The following is a 19,683-nucleotide window of genomic DNA, read 5'->3' as shown; positions in this document are numbered from 1 at the left end:
TCGTCGAGTAGATCCGAGGCGAAATTTCACGACGGTAAATCGAGGTAATTCTATACGCGCGATTCGAGTACGAACCGATGCGATCGTAATCGTAAGAACGGCGTCTAATTATTTCGAACAATTCGTATCCGGGGGCACGAACGAATTTACGACGCATCGTTCGAGACGATTTCCTCGATCGTGCCCGAAAGGGGACGTTTCGACGAAAGCGTATCGTTCATCGGTGGTACCGTCGGCCGAGGGATTAATTTCATCGAGTGTTCGGCGGGAATTTCGCCGTTCGGAGATCTAACGCGTACCGTGGTCGAAAGATGAAAAAGTCGTTGGCACGATGGGGTACGGGGGCGTTGGATGCTCGGGAGGGGGTGGGGGGAATCGAATCGTCGTTTCTATGGGCAGTGCAGGTAGCTTGCGCAGCTGTTCATTTCACGTAACAATGATTTCGAAATACGCGCGAACGAACACTCGCTGACCCATTCACAATTTCAGCTACATTCTCTCTCACCCTCTCTTTCGGTTTTACCGGCGCTCGTCCCGTTCTCTCGGGCTCTCTCTGTTTCTCCTTTCCCCTCTATTACCCTTTTTACCGTACCTGTCGGCGTTTTATACGAAGCAGGCGCGGGCGTCGGTGTGTGCGCCGGACTGGACGGCCCTATTTGTGCGGTTGCACAGCGTGTTTCTCCGCGGGAGAGGCTCCGCAGCTGTTCCGAACGGCGGAGGTATTTCGCTTTTGTTTCCGTTTTACTTGTTTCCCGAACTCCATTCCCCACGTTTTGCACACGTCGCCGAGCCCGGGCGTTACCCGTGTGATTGGCATCTTCGAAACCGCGGGCTCTCGTCACTGTCGCTTCCGTTTTACCACTTACCCGAACGACGGATCGTCGCGCGACCGGACGCGGAGAGCTACACCGTTTCGAAACACACCGTCCGACGTGAGCTGGCTTCTCGTCCCGAGTGTCTCCGACGAGCTGCTTTCGACTCGCGAAAACTCCTCGATCCGAAACGATCGTTGATAATAACCGTCGCCTCGATACCAGCTGGATCAATTGCTCGTAGGATATTAAATTGATACAACCGAGGCGGAACGGAACGGAACGGAACGGAACGGAACGGTACGGTACGGTACGGTACGGTACGGTACGGCACGGCGTGTTTGGTCGCGTTTCGTCGTGATTCCGCGCGAATTTGATTATCGACGCGCGCGACCCGGTCGGAACGGAACGGCGACGCGGCCGGAACATACCTATCGATCGCGGAAAAAAATTTTGTATTCAGGCTGCCCGTTTCCGCGCGGACTCCCGGGCTACAACGTTATTACCCGCGCGGCCGTTTTGAAGTTTACCGAAGAACTGGACGGGGGAGGAGGGAACGAAACACGCCCCCGATCTCCCTCTCTCCCGTCAGCCGTACATTCGAAAACTACGTGCCCGGTGCATAAATCGCGTCAGTCTCTCTCTTGGACTTTTCGATAAATTCCGCAGCCCGGCGTTCGTTTTCGGACAATGCTTCATGAATATTCGATCAGCATCGGTGCCAGTAAATTACAGGCAAACGAGCGCAACGTTGATCGAAACAAATTCATTATCGCACCGTACGACGAACGGGACTCGATAAATTTTCCAAAGAGCCGGGGGAAAACTACCCTCGACGATGCGGAATTCCTCGAGGGCGATACGCGACGCGGCGCGGCGCGGACGCGAGCCCGAGACACCGTGCCGATCGACGAAAAACGCTCGAACATGTTTGAACCACGACCGAACAATCTTAACAAACGCTATATTAGATCAGATCCCGATGATTCGCGTTTCCGGCAATTCCTCGCCGAACGTGTGTACCCAAGCTGAGGCCCCATTGGCACATTTAAACGTTTGTCGATGTGTCAGAGGTTCCTTTGTGCTTTTTGTGTCTCGCGAAACGCGCGCACACGCTGCGTGTTTTTCTACGGCATTACGGATAAAAGTTAATTAACGAATTCGCGCGCGATAGCTTAATTAAAGAAGACGCGGGGGGCGTGGGCGCGCGGGAGCGGGCGTGGGCGCGCGGTCGAGCACATGGAGTGGAAAAAATTTCCCCCGGAAACGTTGAAACAGAAATTCCTCCAGCGCGACACAAAAGACGCAAAATGTTCGTCGTTACTACGCCCTCGAAACGTGTACTTCTTTCTTCCACTATTTTTCTCCTTCGTTTTTTCCCTCCCCCTATCCCCTTTTTGTTCGATCCACCGTCACCGCCGCCTGTAAAAACACAGGCGTTTGAAGTTTATCCAAAGAACGACTGCCCGGGAACACGGTTCAACGAATATCCGTCGTCGTGCTCTCGCGTCAGCTGCGCGAGTTCGAAGCCCGCGTCGTCCATCGCGCGTAAATTCCACCGCCTCGTCTTTCCACGGTCCTCGTTCAACCCCGACTCCCGGCAAGATGTAACTTTTCGTGGAACTTCGTTACGAGTGTCTCCCTTCGAGCGAAATTCTCAATTCGACGAAGGTTAACGCGGACGTCGCGACGCGATCGCGAATGATACCGTCGGCTCGGAGTCTCGGACTCCGAGAGGATCGTATTCTTGTTCTCGAAAGGCACGAGTCGACGACCGGACCGACCATGACCAACGGTTCGTAGGAAACTTCCGAAAGCCGTGCTCGGTCGACGGTTCGTTCTTTCCGAATCGCGGCCGCTCGACCTATTACCGTTGCTTTGCGCGTCCTTCCGTGTGCTTTTCCGCATCGCGGCTATCGACCTATCGACCGCGATTCATCGACAAAGAGACGACGGTCAATTTGCTCGGGTCAATAGTCGCGCGCGTTTTCAAAGTGTAGAATCCTCCGGTGTATTCCGGTCCAACAGGGACACCGTTCGCGATACGTAATTAAACGTTTCGGCGTACATCCGGCTGCCGTTAGGAACGCGCAAAAATATAATTCGGCACCGAGGAAGCTCGAACTCGTCACCCACGATCGATGGGAATCGGCGTCGTGGATCGTCGCCTAACGAAATTTGCGAAACCGAGTACGAGTTGCGTCGGAAAAACTTCTCCGGGAATACACCGTGTAATTCCATTTCCCGGTGCAGCCCTCTTGTCGTTTCTTCGAGCCTCGGGAACAGGTTCGCGGCAAGTTCGACGAAATACCGAGTGGCCGAAACACGGGCAAACGAACGACCGCCGATCCATTCGCGTCAGCTGCTCCACGCTCGAAGAGTGCATCCACGGAGTGCAAGCAGCCGTTGCGGCAAAGTAAACGTCGAGTCTGGGGAAACACGGGGGACCGAGTCGAGGAGAACGGAGGGTGGCGAAACGTCGGGACGATTCGAAATTCCCGCGGGCGTTCGGATCGACGCGACGCGGAATGTACGTGCCCTTCGAGGGGAACTTTTCAATTTGCGGCCAAGACTCCAAATCGACTAATGCACCTAATCAACGTACAAGGTGTTCCGTTAGAAACGGATCTCAACGCGAGAGAAGGAACGATCGCGGGAAGATCGGAGTAAGGGGAATCGTGGAACTGGATCGTCCGACCACGTACGACCCGAATCTCCTTTTCTTGTTCCGTCTCGCGACCCGTTCCCTTTTCGATGGAACAAATTCTATTCTTTTTCGTCGCGAATCCGGTAGCCACGAAATTCGACAATAAACGCAGAATCACGCTTTCGATTTTAAACGAGTCGATCGAAACTCGATTACTACGAGAGTATCGGGGCGACCAGTTTCCAGCGGATCGCTCTGTACACGAGGAGCCGCCATCGCATCTCCGTTTCCGCTCCGTGACGCTTGTAAATCGTGCCGCGCGCGTCTAGGGGTCCCCGGGGAATCACCGTGTCTCGAGTTCGAACGGGAGATTTCACGCGGAAAGAATTACGCGACGCGGTACGAGGGTGAACGGAAGCGATTAATAGAAGGAAAAATTTCGGTACGTCGATTTCGACGACGGTGCGAAGCGACGCCATATCGATTCCGAATCCGATTACGGGGAACCGTTCGTCGCGGTTAAATTACCAGCCGGGCACCGAGACGAAGCGAGAAAGAAGAACGAGACGTAGGACTGTTTACATTTCCACGCGTTGCACGAGCACCGATCGATCGGTCGATCGATCGTCCGACGTGTACAATTTTGGGTAAAACTACCCCCGTCGATTACTAATATCGCCTCGATGAACTTGTTTCACCGATAACGTAATGTTACGCAGATAATGGAGTCGATGGCCGCCGCGTACGCCGGATACAAACGCGTTTGATTTATACCGGGCGTAGCGAGCAAATTTGTTACAACGGTTTCGCTCCGAATTTTTCGAGTCACGGTTTACTCGTACGTAATTAGAATCCGCGAACGTAGACGCGTCGCGATAAAATTACATCGAACGCGATAAAACGAGCAGAGTTGTTCGACAACGAGCCGAAGTAGAGCTTCCAATGGCGAGTAAGTATCCGGCGCGTGTCGCGTCGTCGAAGACGTATCGGTCACCGAGTTTCACCGAGTGCGTTGCAAAAATAACGGAAACGTTCGTTCGAAGAACCGGTAACGCGTTTCACCGTTGGCGAAGCTTGACTCGTTCGCGTATCACTGGAAATAGAGTGTTTATATACCGATGGTATCGGTAACCGTGACGTTTAAACGGAACCGTATCGCATATTTTTCCGGGTCTCGTCGAGAGCGAGACGCAGACGAGTCGTCGTCGTCGTCGATTTCGATCGGTCGGATCGATCGATCGTCCATCGGTCACCGGTGCTCGCCACGGTGTTACGTAAAAAGCGATTCAAAATTGCCGGACGATGCAGCGAGCTCGAATTGTCGATAAGGTCGAAAAGCAGGATGTCAGGACGCGGCGTTTTGAGGGAGATTGATGAGGGCTCGCGGTTACCGGCGTGTGTACAGAGTTAAATTGGTGAACGGTGGGGGTAGTTTCGGTACGGGCGGAGGGTTGAGGCGTGTTCGGTGCACACGCAGCTTTCCTGTCCGGCTGTCGTTAACACCGATTTATTTGTCGCTCGATGTTCTTCCGCGCGGCCTTTCCCGGCCAAACGACCGCGCCGACACCGAAAACTACGTCGTAACCGAGCGCAGGGGTAAATAGCGTCCGTTTCGCGCGATATCGTTCGTAACAATTCGCTCGCGCTCTTTACCGTATCGGTAGCGATACCAGCTACGCTCGACGCTCGAATTTTACTTTCGATCGATCCGTAGCTTGCCGAAATTTAATTGCAAACTTTTCGGCCACTTTTCATTCGGATTTGTATTCCCCCCGCGCGCGTAAACAACTCTTTTCGCGCAACGGGACGGGGCTGGCTCGTTGTTCCTCGGGAATTTTCCGCGCGTTTTCGTTATTCCGTTATGGCGCCCCGGTACCGAAGAGTTAAACCGTTGTGTACGATTTCCGTGGCTGTAAACAGCGAACGAATGCTGATTAAAACGTTCATCGTACGTGGCATTCAACGTCCGGGATACAGGAAGGCGCCTCGTTGCCCGAACAACGAGAAAAGAACGCGGAGCCGCGCGCTGAAAGGACCATCTTTTTTCCTGTTTGGTCCGTTGTGCTCCCGAGCAAAAGCCACGGGAGCACCGATTTTAATCTCACTCTCCGCCTTAGCTCGCCCCGGTGCTCGCATCCGATCCAAACAAATTCGGCCGCGCGCGGTGAAACCGTGCGATCGAACTCTCGGGGATATCTCGAAATTACCCGCGCTCGCTTCCACGTTGGAAAATTGTTTCCAGCGTTGGAATCTCGTTAAAAAAGTTGGAGGAACGCGGCAACGGGAAAGTTGGTCCGAGTACGATCCGCGGAATCTCCTCTACGTCGAGCGGATACCGTGATCGTTCTTAAGTATTAATCCTCTCCGCTAATCCGTATTAGTATTAAACGTCCGCCCGTAACGTTACAGAACGTTCGGACTTATAATAAAGGGCTGCTTTACGGTAAACTGGAAATCCCGTTTATACGAAAATCCACCGGGCGCGATATCGGTGTAACTCGATATCGTCCGTTAAACCAGTTTCCGGAATTAATTTCGACCGATCTTAATCCCGCGGCTCGCTTGGGACGCGACCGTACCGTTCCCGCGCGTTAAAATATCAAACCCGTGGAAAAATATTTGCTTTCGATATCAGGCGATGAACACGGTCTCGCCCGACCGTTACCGACTTCGTGACCGGGTTCCAGCCAAACGAGATATTACGAGCGCTGACCGCCCAACGAAGCCGCCCCCGCCGCCCCCGCCGACCGCCGACCGCGTCGAAACGTTTTTACGAAACGATGCGTTCTCGCGAGAGACTCGCGCACGCCGCCATCGATCCCCGCGATCGATCGATACTTTTTACCCACGAATTCGGTGCTTTCGGTGTCGTCTCTACGTTCCGACGCTCGCAAAACGTAACACCCGAAGAGCGGTGGACGCGCGCAAACACCGTGCCCGTTAACGATAAAAGATCATAGAGCAGATACGGACACGGTGGTCATGGTTCGCGATACAAAACGAAAGATGCATACTCACATTGCACGTCGAATCTCACTTCCGTGCTGGAGGACATGGTCGGATTGGCGTACGCCGGATGAATGGCAACACACCTAATCGGCTGCCCGTAACGTGACCGCTCCGCCATAATCTCGCAGACGCTGTAGGTCGCCCAAGTCCGGGGATTATCTATCTCCGTGGAGTTTACCTGAGGCCTCAGAGTCCTCACTTCGGTCTCGCCCACGTACCTGCGCGCATTTCCCGCGAATATTTGCATTTCCAATGGCCGTTCTGTAACAACTCTGCGCGGAGTGAAATCCCACGGACACCGACCCCCTCGCTCTCGTTCTCGCCGCGACCTTAGACCACTATCCTCTCCTCTCCTCCTCTCTCTCTCTCTCCCTCTCTCTGTCTCTCTACCTTGGCTGCGAAACCAAAGATCGGAGCGGGTAATCGTCCCGAGAGTTTGCCTACCCACTCGGGAATCTCCTAGTGTCTCGAGTCTCCAAAGAGGAGATTTCGTTGCTCCGAAGAGGACGTGTCCGAGCCTCGCGGACCAGCTTCGACGAGTGGACGCGAAAGCTATAATTTTCATCCCGACGATACGTCCGCGGAGATGGATCCACTCGGAGCGAGATTGTTCCCCGATGACGAGGGGCCCAATTCGTCGAGTAACGCGTTCTCGAGCATCGTCCTTGGATTTCGAAGGGATATCGAAGTACGACGTTACGAACGGGCCCCGTCTTTTGAACGCGCCGGAAGAAATGAAATTCCATTCAACGCGGTTGAGATTCTTCTCTAAAACGTAACGAAAGATGGAGCAACTTGTCCCGAATCGTTCGCACGTATCCGTACGACGTCGATCGAGCCAGTGTTCGCAGTGTAAGCGCGTTTCAAGGAGAACAAGAGCAAGAGAGAGAGGAAGAGAGAGAGAGAGATAATCAGAGAGAAGCCAGCTTGTCTGGAATTCGCAGACTGCACCGGCACGCGTCGCGGCGCTCAAACTTTCGGCTCGACGTCAAAGTTTCCTCACCGATCCGAGGCCGCTCGCGCTTGATTCGCCTATAAATTAATTAACGTTTCTCGCGTAGCTTATCGTCTTCCCCTCGGCCCGTTATCCCGCCGTTTCGTTCCGTCGCCGGGGCTTTCTGTTATTTCTACGCCTCGGGGGCGCAAGCAAACCCTGTAGCTCCTTAACTTCGTCTAGATACCTAGCAGGAATGGATCATGATTATTCATGGGCAGCCGGAGAGCCGCGCGCGCTACCATCGTCAAGATCCACAAGGTGCATTACTGGGCTAGGATGTTCGCGCAGGGAAAACTAACCGGCGCTTCGAACAAACGAGACGGTATGCGTGTATTGGCAAGCACGATGGCGGAGCTCGGAGGGTTACGGGGCCGAGGGGATGTCTGTCGGTGGAACGGCACTTTTGGAATAATAGCTCGGAACACAAGGGGGGATCTCTCTCCGCCCTGCCCCGCCACGTCTCGCATCTTTTCGTCGTTCGTTAAATCCGCAGTTACGATTCATAAAGTGGTCGTTTCCCTCCTCCCCACCCGTCCGGGCGCTCGCGAGAAGCGGAATTGAATTTAAAAATTAGATTCGATCTCTTCCCCCGTTTCCTCTGGTCGTCCGGATCACCCGGACCGGGTACGATCGAGTATTTAGGCGAGGCCGCGGGTCCGTTCGATTCCGAGGGAACTCCAAGTAATTACAGTGGTAATCGTTCGATTACCGGGGAAACTCGTCTCTCTTACTGCGAGAGGAGAGATAGAGGGCCCGCGAAAGACACGGCTGGAATTAAGTTGTCCAAAGTCCGCGAAACGAAATCAACACGGGTGCCGCGCGCGAGCTTAATCGAATCAATTCCGGAAAGGAGCGGGACGTTTCTCTGCGGCGATTGAACGCCGCGCGGATAGACAAAGAACCACGCGATCTAGGAATCGTTTCAACGTTTCCTTAACGCTGTTACTCGAGACCTTTTCCTCGTGAAAGATACCCGCTCGGTGTACCGCCAGGTTTAACCGTTTCGATCCCAGGGGGTATCGAAACAACACCGTCGAACAATCACGAACAGCGCCACCGTGCTTACTCTAAACGAATACGAGAAGACCCAAGCAGCGCTTTCGAACGAACGCGAAAGCATTTAAATGCAATGGTTTTTAACGACGGTGTACCCATTATAGCGCAGACTATTCGTCTGACCATGGACGGGGGTCATACTGCTTGTCTGACCATGAACGGAGAGCCATACTACTTGTCTGATCCTATACGGGACAATACCACTTGTCTGGCAAACGCAGAGAGGCTATACTACTTGTCTGACTACGATGGATAATACTTCTTGCCTGATCAGAGACGGGATTGTACTACTGTCTGACCACAGACCGGCTAAACTCTTGTCTGACCATAGACGGGGGCAATTCTACTTGGCCTCGAGTAACGAAGGAAAGGCGAGAACTAAAAAAACGAGGGCCTCGTTAAATGGTTATAACTGCGTTAAAAATCACCTCACTTTATTGCTCTTGCGCTTGTTTGAAAGGCAAATGACTGCGCTGTTCGGTATTAACGAAGTGGTTGCTGTCTGAATTCTACGTTGCTACAGTGCTCGAGTGGTATGACCCGTCTATGGTCGGACACGTAGTACGACCCCCGTATATGACCCGACGAGTGGTATTATATCCGTCTATGGTCGGACAAGTGGAAACGCGAGTGTGTACACGGACAATTATGGATGTGTGGTCGGACAAGTAGCCATGCGTGTGTACGGTCAGAAATTTGACCTTAAATTTCGACCGCGACAAAGAGCGGCCCTCGAATCGGTCGGGGACGCGAGAAGAGAGGAACGAACGCACGGACGAGAACGCGATTCGATGGAATCGATCGGCGGTTCGATTCTCGTATCGAAATCGAATTCGAAAGCGGAAAACGAAGGGAAAGAGCTCGCGGCGAGAAGGGGTCGCCGGTGAACGATAAGTAGTAGAGAATCTACGGTGCAACGATTACGAACCATTTAATTAGAGGCGAAGGATTCCCATACCGCGCTCTGCAAGTGAGCGTAGCGATCTCACCTGCTCGGGCTGTCACGTTGCTGCCGGGTAGAATCAGACGATCCATGTACTCTATCTGCGGTCGCTGAGGGCTGACTGGAACCAGAGAATTAGCACAGGTTAATTCGCCCGATTCTGCGGCCAGATATCCGGATACGCGTCAGCGTTTGTCCGCGCGTCGCTCGTTACGAATACGTTTCCAGCACTTGTCCCCGATTGCCTTTGCCGGTCCGCTATCCACGACGATCTACGACCCAAGATCGCGAAAAAGTATATCGTAGGAGGGAGACGATCGATTTCGAAAATTCCCGGGATCCGCGATCGAACGTCGTCGTCTCGTTTACAGTTCCGACTGGGCGGAGAATAATAATGATTATTCTTTTATTTTTATCATCGTACAACCGTAGAGAGTAGAAACAGCGATCGATGGTTCAACCGCTCTCGACGAACGTACCGGTTCGATTTTCTCGGAAACAAAGACTCGCGCGCGAACGAATCGATGTCGCCGGGTTTCCTATTTATTTTTGCGCAAAGACGAATTTTCCCTCGCGCGCGTCGGTTTTCGGGAGAAAAAGAAAAAAGCAAATCTACCGAGCGACGATTATCGAGGTAAAGCTCCGACCGTGATTCGGCACGACGAACGAAAACACGGTGGAATAAAAGTAAACGAGGCTGTCCGTGAACGAGGTTTGGTCGCGGTCGCGAGAGAAGATTTCCGCTCGCGCGTAAAAAAAGTTGCTCGCGGCCGGTAAGGGACAAAGTTATTCGATCGTTTCGATTGTTTTTATTTCTGGTATCGGTTCGCGTTTCGCCCGGTTTACGCTCGGTAATACGACCGTCCTGGCCGCGATGTCCGGTCCCCGGACGAGCGAGTACATTAATCTCGGCACAATGGGAATAATAGCGATGAAAAGCGACGAGCGCGGCTTTGACGGGCACGGCAATTTGCCCGGCGAAGCCTGCGCGCGAGTCGGCCACGAGCTATCGGCATTCAAACGGATATCTGTATTATCCAACGTTTCGTATGTTAATCGAGGCTGTCGCTTTCCATCGGACTGTAAAAATCGGCTTTATCGAGTTTCACCTCTGACGACCAGCCTCGCTGGTTCGGATGCCAACGCGTCCTGCGTTGTGAAGTCACTGGCTGTGACCTGGCACTGCCACGATCCGTCGTCGAACTCCAGAGTGGCGGATCTCACCCACAGGGAACAGTCGCCGATGTCCGGTGAGCCCACCCACTCGTACTTCTTCAAGTGCATGCCGATTGGCTGAAACAATCGAGGTTCGTTCGGGTCTCGTTACACGCATTGCCAATCAATCGACGACCGCTCGAAATTCCCTCGCTTTAACCCACTTTACCTTCCGCTCGTTTAGCCAACTCTCTTTACAATTCCAGCCACCGTTTACGTTCTCTACCTTTTCTTTTGTTCTCTGTTTTTCGCTCAAAGTTCCCGTCGTTGCTGCCCTTTCGCGCCGACGCGACGCGTTAATAATACCGTTTGTCCGGTTAAACGGACACGCGTCCCGATATCTTGGCCACCGAAAATAACGTTTACGGAACCCCGTCGGTGGAACATCGATCGAAAATTCGAAAGGTTCGCGATATCGTGATTTCGTTCGTAGAACGTTCGTCGGTGAAGTTCGTTCGAGCGGTAGCGGTGCCGGAAACGGGAATAGTTCGCAAAGCTGCCGAATCCGCGTTACGGAGCACCGGCCGGTGTCGGTGAGGATTCTAAAAATGCGAAGCAAGTCGGGGGAATCGGTATAAATCGGTTGGCCCCCAACAGATTCCGGTAGACAATGGCCTCCGCGGCGTATGTCAGCGTTTTGCGCGATCGTTTAATCGACGAACGAAGGGACGGTCGATCGTTCCTCGTTACGGAAATCCTCTCAACCTCTCCCGTCTCTCTCTCCCTCTCTCCCTCTCCCTACGTTCCGTCGGCTCCATCGTGTTCGCGTTTCCTCCGAAATGAATCATCGGCCTCCGGGTTCGAGGCTGGAGCCGCTCTTCTCTTCTTTCGCGTAGATTAATTCGCTGCCGGCAGGAAAGTGCGGCCTTAGCAAGTTTCGCAGTCATAATGTGGCCGTAATTCAAGGATCGATTCTCCACGGTGCCCGTATAATCTATCCGCGCGTTCTACTCGGCTTCCCCACCCCCTAAACCCTACATTTTAGAGGCCCGTTTTCACCCCCTTCCTCTCGCTCGATGGGTTATCGAGGCCAGCGTTATAATACTCCTTGTACATTATATCCGTGGAAAACCGGTTCGCGCCCCTCGAGTTCACCCCTCCCCCGGTTTACTCGGAAAAAAACACCTCGCTCGCCGTTTAACGCCATTAGCCGGTTAACGAGTTCTCGCGATCTCTGGCCGACGGTTCTTCGAGTTTCGAAACTGGAGTTTCAAGTTCTCGATCGAAACGCTACGGAGCGGTCGTAATTCGAACGTTTCGCGATTTTCGATCACCAAACACCGAATCTTCGCCGACGACGCGTTATTCCTTCCCGTGGAAACCAAATATTTCATTTTTCACCTCCGTCCGAAATTGTGTCCCGCGACTATATTAGTAATGAACGCGACACAGTTCCCGCGGGAGCGTGCGCGGTTTATCGTTCAACGGAAGACACAATAATACAATGGGAATCCTCGCGATGATTATTTGCGCACAGTGTGGATGAACGGGGGAGAGAGGGAGAGAGAGAGAGAGAGATGAAGGGTGCGCGCCCCCAGGACAAGAAGAATAATGAGTTGCCAGCGCGTTGACGTTCACCGTCGCGAGACGAAGCGACGCGTACGCAATTACACGGATATTAGCGTCTTACCCGCTCCCGTGTTCGTCTTCCGTTCGATTTTTCACTCTCCGCGCTCCGTGGGGGATACCGCGGCCGAGAAAAATTCCATTCGCGCGGGGAACAAATTCAAGTTTCCCCAAGATTATCTCGGCGGCGCGCGGACGTGAAAACGGGACTCGTAAACCGTGTAGCCGCGGTCAAGGAAGACGAAGCACCCGGTACCCTTGGGAATCGGAGCCTCTCGCTTCCCCGCGTACGCCACCAAGGAAAAGAAACGAAAAAAAAAAAAAAGAAAAACTAGCACCGCTCTTTGATAAATCTTCCGTTTACGTCTTCTCGAAAGGTATTCGATACTTTTCCGGCGTTGCTCTCGCGAGAAAAAAAAAAAAAGAAAAGAAAAGAGAAAACGGAAAAGAAAAAAGAAAAGGTTTCTCGTCTTTGATGAATCTTCGCATCCTCTCGATCCTCGGTGTTACCTTTGATCCGGCATCGAGTCGGAGCGTGTGCGTGGAAAGTTGCGTTCTTTTAACGCGATGTTTAACCCGAGAACTCGCTGGTTCGAAGCGCGCTCGATCGGTGAGCGCGACGAGAGTAAGGGACGGGCGAGGGTCGCGCGACAAGAAAAACACTGTCGCGGCGCTGGAGGCGGTAACTTGGGCGTCTCCATTGGAGGGTAGACGGGAAGAGGATCAGAGGGCAAGTCAGCGTCACCGGCGCTCATTCATTTAAAGGATTAAAATCCGCGCGCTCTTTCGCTCGCTCGGTAGGTCGGTCGGTCGCTTGCTCGCGCGGCCGCCGGGAACGTACGAGCGTTCACTTACTTAACGGAGAACGGCCCTTACTTCCCCCCTTTCCTCTTTCCCGGGGAACTCCGTCTTCGTCCCTCCGGCGGAATCCGGCCGCCACCTTTCCACCTTTTCGTTCGCCTCTCTGTGTTCTCCGGAGAGGGCCGCGACCAGCAATCAGCGTAATGCACCCGCAGACACGCTCCGCAACCCCCGCCGTCTTCCGTCTCTCTCTGTCCACACAATCGCGCGCCTACCTCCGCATCGACGAGCGTAAGCGCTCGCGCGCAGATCAACGTCCACACGCACCCAGACACGCACACACGTATACGAGTTCTACCGTGTACGCGCGCGGATCGGTCGGCGGAGGAGCAAACGGCCAGGGTACACACCCCCTGGGCCAAAGGCCCTGATAACACGAACGAGCGAGACCTCGAGTAATGCAGACGCAACGGCAATCTCTTCGAGAGCAACGAAATAGATCGCAGGACTCGTGGATCGATCCTCGCGAAACCTTTCTCGCTCCTCGAGTTCCTGCCACGTCCCCCCCTTCGCTCCTTCACCGTCCGCTTCTCTATCTCTTGTTCTCGGACTTTCGCCACCGTCGGCCCTCCCGTCTCTCCTCCGGCGCTCTTTCCCTTCCTCTCGGCAGCTCCTTTGGCCGCGGTGAAAAAGTTGTTAACTTCGAGATTCATTGCCGACTCTTTCGAGGTACGAGTGGGTGGTCCGTTCGACGTAGAGCCGGGTCGGGTGGTTGTTCGCGGCTCGGCTCGGCTCGGCTTGACTCGGCTCGGCTCCGGCCCTCACCCTCCTCCCCCACCGGTGGGGTTGCGGCGGTTCGAACGAGCGTAAAAGGCGCAGCAGAGGGCTCCCCTCGTCGGGGATCTCTCCCAAAAGGTAAAAAGAGACTGGGAGGAAGAAGCCGGATAAGAGGGTGCAGGCAGACGGAGAAAGGTAAGGAGGAGGGAACGGAGGGGAGAGAGGGCCGGGAGCTTTCTGGTAATCCGGCGAAGGCGATTCCCGTACACCTATTTCGCTAAAGTGATTTCGTGCCTTCGAAGGATTCGACGTTTCCTCACGGAATCGCGTCCCGTGGAACTTGCCGGTTGCTCTTTTCCTCTCCGGTGCTACCTAAACCACCCCCGCCGCCCGCCGCCCCCCGTCCCTCGTCCCCCGTCCGTACATCCGGGGGAATAGCGCATCTCGTAAAGCTCCGGCGCATGTCCCGTTCGTTTCTAATTCCGACGTTACGTACCGCCGCGCGTTACTTCTCGAACGAGAAATCCTTTTTTAAACCGTCGTAAGCCGCGCGCGACCCCCTCCCTTCGCGGAGACGTTTAATCGGCCGAGTCGCGACTCGACGCGCTCGTAACCTCGGCTCGAAAGATCCTACGAAATTCTACCGTTTCTTTTATTCGTTTCCTCGAGTAGCCGTTATTCGCGAAATACGCCGCGCGGAATTAAAACAACTGCGTGGACGATCCGTCCCGGTCTCCGGCTCCGCACAAGAGTCTCGATCGACGCGCGAAGGACAAACGACCCTTCGTTGCTCCTTCGAACGGAAATTGGTACCTCCGTCGTGAAACGAAACGCATCTCGACGAACGAATTGAAGTTTCACCGTTCGATCGAACGAACGTCGCGAACGAACAACGTTAACCGCGTAAACCGGTCGACTTGGTTGGTCGCGCTGTAACCGTAGAGGCGTCGGTGTATTTCGAAAGTCCTCTTTAAATAATGTTGTCGCGTGCACGCGCGCATACCCGAATCGCAGAGACGCGAGTTTATCGCGGGAAAGAACGTACGATCGACGTATCTTTTATCGGGGGTGTGTTCCTGCGTTGGACGTTCACCGCGCTGAGCACGAGTCACGAGACCGTTAGGTGGCCGAGACGTCTCGATCCTCGACCCTCGAGTTCGATCGGAAGGAGGCGCGAACAACGGGGGCGGTCGCTCGCGTGGAACTCAAACGAGAACGAAGTGGGTTCCCGATGGTACGCTACACCCTCGTAAACAAGACTGGCTCGGATCTACCGAGAAAATTATCCCGCTCGTTATTTACATCTTTCGTAAATATTCCCCCGCGACTAGAGGAACCGAGAAAGAAAGATCGGTGCCAGAGAACGGGAAGCCCGGCGAAAACAACGAGGAAAGGGCGTACCGAAGGGAGACCGTCGGTTCAACGGGAAGTAACGAGAGACCGTGAAGGGCATAAATCTTGTGGCTTTTGGCGGCGATCTCGTTTCAGGATCGCCCACTGCGAAAAGGGTTTCCTCGGTCCTCGGGACGGTAACGCGATACTCTTGCCACCTAAACGTTCGCGCGACTCGCTCGCAAAACAACCAGCTCGTTCCTTTTCGGATCGTTTTCGAAGGACTACCTCTCTCCTCGGTCCTCCTCGACTACTCGCAACCTTGTGTCGATCATTTTTCGCGAAACAACCAGCTCGTTCATTTTCGGATCGTTTTCGAAGGACTACCTCTCTCCTCGACTCCTCGCAACCTCGTATCGATCATTTTTCGCGTCTTTTCTCTGCTTCCGCTCGTCGACCAATGGACTCGATCACCGCTGTTAATTCGACGTTGTCGGTTACACCCTTCGAAAGCCCGTCTTTCGTAAACCGTTCCGAGCCGTTATCCGCGCGCGCGTTACGAGCGATCGAACGGACCGATAGGCAAATGGTAAACGCGGTTTATCCACCGGTATCTTTGCGCTTCGCGTCTCGCGAAACGACTAACCGGTAAATTTATTTACGTTCGACGAACCCGGTCCGTGTACCTTGTTCAACGACGAAACTTTCGGCTCGTTCGTGCAAATGTAACCGAGGGCTCGACTCGCGAACGGTGTCGGCTAAATCGGCCAGAACTTGTGCACATACCTAATATTTGCATCGTCTCCGAAGGTCCGCGGGAAAATTCAAGGCCTCTCGTCGAACGAGATCGCTCGCTGTAAAGGGAAGAGTCGACGATAAACAGAGCAGAGGGAACACGTTTGCAAGCGTTCGCGCGAGATCTCGCTTTCGCGCGTTGATCGGTCCGAGGAGGATCGGAGTTCGCGTCGAGCGAGACTCGAACATCGTTCGAGGAACGAGAACTCTCGAAAGAAACAAACGTTCCCTCCGTTCGTCCCGTTCTCGGTCCTTCGAACCCGATTCCACGTTCCGTAGTTTCGAGACCTTCGTTTGAAACGATGCGCGAGATATTTCCGACGCATCTTTAACCGTCTCGCGAACAGATACTCTTTTTCTCGCGCACGGCCCGCAATTATTGCGAAACATCGGGAACCGAGCCGCGAGCGGACGCAATTCCGGGGAAGAAGCGGTTGAAATTATTTCAATTTCCGCGGCACTCGTTTCCTGTCGACTCGCCGCCGCATCGCGTTCTTTTTTCGTCGTTTCTTACCCGCACCGCGGAAGCGGGAATTCGTGCGCGCCGCCGCCTCGAGATAAATATAATCGCGCGTTTCGCAGAAGCTGCCGTCCGGAGCTGCTCGCGAGCCGCAAAACCGCGCGCGGGCCGTATCTCCGGCATTTTCTGGCCCTTTTAATTAATACGCATCGCGTGTCTTCCGGTCACGGGGGTGAAAAAAAGAAAAACCTTTTCTCTTTTCCCCTTCTCCGTGGGGGAACGAGAACTCGCGCGAAATCCGGGTCGAGAGTCGTTGTCGGAGGGGCATTGATACCCGGTGTGCACGTTTTCGAAAAGTTTCGGAAAAATTGCAACTCGGCGAATGAATCTTAACGTCGAGATCGACAACGCGCGCAACCCTGTCCCCGAAGACGCGGCAGTCGATAACGAAGATGGATCCGCGAACAACCGACTCGGAAAAAATGTATTCGCTCCAAGGGGGAGCGTGTTCGGTTGCCGTGGTAAATCGCTACGGCCATTTTCGAGGCAAGGCTACCGTTCCGCGATCGATGGATGGCTTTCCGCAAGCACGTTGCAACACGGCCTCGAGTTTCGTTCCTTAATTCTTCGGCGGTTGAAATTCGGTTCGCCGGGAACACGCTCTATCGCGTACGATCTACCGCTTCGTTCCAGTCGCGAGAAACTGACCGGAGATTAAAGCGTTGCGCGAATAACTGCGCGTTCGGTATCGTTTAACGGTCAGGGCATCTTTAGCGGTCGAACAATGTTGTCGCGTTACAAAACTGTCCGCGAGGTACACTCGTACGTTCCGACTAGTCGCGTAGTGACTTCCAGTCGCGAGAAACTGACCGAGGATTAAAGCGTTGCGCGAATAACTGCGCGTTCGGTATCGTTTAGCGATCAGGGCATCTTTAGCGGTCGAACAATGTTGTCGCGTTACAAAACTGTCCACGAGATACACTCGTGCGTTCCGACTGGTCGAGCTCCTGGAAGACTCTTGTTTTCTTACAGCTACGAGAGTTTCCCTCACCCTTGGACGTTCCCTTGCGCCCTTGGCGGCTCGTAAAGGCGAGCTCTGGTGGGAAAAGGAAAGTTGTACGACGCAGAGAAGTTTCCTTCGGGTTGGTTGCTCGTGACCGACCGATTGCAGCCCTTCGGGCCGCACGTGCCTTTCGTAACTCTCGGTTCGCGATACCTGCAATTAGCTATCGAGCCAGCGACGGGAAAGTTACGCGAGCGTGCTCGGGAGAAAGCTTTCGGGGAAATATATTTCCCCGAGACTAGCTTTCGTCGATGCGCGAGTCGTAAACCGTGCTATCCGCTTGCACGCTAGAAGGTTTCGGCGAGGCTGGCCGTTACGCTATCACCGACGTAGCATCCGTGACCGCTCCGCGTCCACGTTTTCTTAGACGGAGCGTGTTTCGCAAAGGGTCGTTCCCTTCCGTGGATAAATATTAATGGGCGCTAGGCGCATAAACGAATAAATGCATAAACAAGGGTGCTTTGTCCCCGAAATGAAAAAAAAGTGGGTAGCCGACTACTCCGGGGGTGGTGACCCGATAGAAAGTAGCGCGTTGCGGGTACGCGTCGACGACACCGACCGTCCCGTCGGCGACACTTCATCGCTCGGTCTCGATCGTTTTTGGCTAATTACTAGGATTAATTATACATTCGGCGCGGTGGAGGGGCTCGTGGAAGGACAAACGTGTGCGGGCTTTGTATCCAAATAACGAGGCCGCGAGAGAAAGAAGCAGAGTGGCCGGTTCTCCGCGATGCCTCTAGGGGCAAACAAAAGGGGTCGCGCACAAAGTGGACGGATAAGTGGCGGTCGAGTGGCCGCCGGTTGCTTTGGAAATTTATCATTTAATCTTTCCACGTCGTATTCGCGGCATTGTGGTCTCGGACGGTCGCGACGCCCGCGGCTAAATGCGTTTCGAGAGTCTCCCTCTCCTCCTCTCTCGGTTTCTCTGGTCCCTCTCCTGGTCGTTCCTCGTGTGTCTTGCCGTGCGCTTTGTCCATGTTTGCGTACAACATCGAACGCCCTCGCGCGGCCGCGTTCGTTCCGCGCGGCGAAACCTGCGCGTACGCACACGCGCGCGAATCTTCCACGGCTATAGAAAACCGGTGCGTGCATTAATTTGCATATTAATTCGGCGAGGATAATCCGGTTTAATGACATCTGGATTAGGGGAAATGTCGCCGGGAGATACGAGCTACGGCCCCCGGGCCCCCGCCCCGCTCACCATCGGTGATGTTTCGGCCCGTTTCAAGAATATCCCCCGGTATATAAATACGTTTTCATAATCATTTTCCGCGATATTAGAGCGGCTCGGCCGAGCCCGGTTTACGCCCGGCTTTCGATCGCGCTCCGTTAAATCGATCGATTTCCACGGTCGTTTCGCGGCCGATTTTACGAACCGCGGCCGCGCATCCTCGATTTTCCAGCGTTAATTTGAATATTAATTCTCGAGGGTAATCCGGGTTAATGACACGAGGATTAGAGGAAATCTCGGCCGTAACGTACACAGGACGCGACTGTTTTTCAACGGTGCGGCGATTCTTTCGCGCCGATGCGCGCCGATCGTCGTCGTTTCGATTTTTCGCGTCACGTTTTACCTCCCGATCGGCCATCTCGGGACACCCGGTGTAAGTCTCGGTAGCTCGCGCGAGCGAACGCGAGAACCGTTTAGCGATACCTCGCGACGGCCCCCGGCTCGTTAAGGTATTTTCGTCTCGTTAATTGGTGCAACCGGTGGAAAAAAAAAGTGGACACCGAGGAGGCCCGTGGTATCGTCAAAGGAACCTTTTCGAGCCGAGAAAGCGAGGGTTTCGCGCGAGCGCGTGCCCCTCGTGCGGCCATTCGCCAGGGCCGATTCTTCCATAGGCCCTCGAGCATTCGACTCACCGGGAATTCCTCCCGCGAGTCGTTGTTGTACTTAATTACGCGCGAGCAACGAGCGGATTCCGCGAGACCGATTGTTCGAGCCGTTTCTTAGCGGCGACCGCGACGAGAAAGAGGCGACGACGCGTTCGAGCCACGCGCGTCGCGAAGAAATTGCATTAAAGTTTCCGGGAGGAAGGTCGGTCAAAAGATTTCTCCGCGTCTGGGGAGTCCGTGACGCGACGTCCCGACGCCCGAGCGTCTTTTTCCCTCGTTGGACGAGTTCCCGCTCGCTCCGTACCGTTCGTCCCCTTCGAGGAGGTCTCCGTTTCGCTCGGCGGGCCTTAGCCAGGCTCGCTCGAACGCGGTCG

The 19,683-nt window shown here is 54.2% G+C and overlaps 1 protein-coding gene across 1 annotated transcript in view; it reads right to left on the bottom strand.

The window, feature by feature from the left end:
* LOC143152022 (kin of IRRE-like protein 3) overlaps nt 1–19,683 on the bottom strand; it is a 124,359-nt gene that overhangs the window by 13,644 nt on the left and 91,032 nt on the right. Inside the window, exons 3-5 of the mRNA XM_076321660.1 lie at nt 10,574–10,757; nt 9,450–9,585; nt 6,478–6,686 (exon numbers count right to left, since the gene is read on the bottom strand). Coding sequence (XP_076177775.1) covers nt 6,478–6,686; nt 9,450–9,585; nt 10,574–10,757 — 529 coding nt within the window. The remainder of the gene's footprint in view (nt 1–6,477; nt 6,687–9,449; nt 9,586–10,573; nt 10,758–19,683) is intronic.

This window comes from Ptiloglossa arizonensis, chromosome 10, assembly GCF_051014685.1.
Source record: "Ptiloglossa arizonensis isolate GNS036 chromosome 10, iyPtiAriz1_principal, whole genome shotgun sequence".
NCBI lineage: Eukaryota > Metazoa > Arthropoda > Insecta > Hymenoptera > Colletidae > Ptiloglossa > Ptiloglossa arizonensis.
The sequence above is the reverse complement of the archived record's forward strand: the minus strand, read 5'-3'. Positions and strand labels throughout refer to the sequence as shown.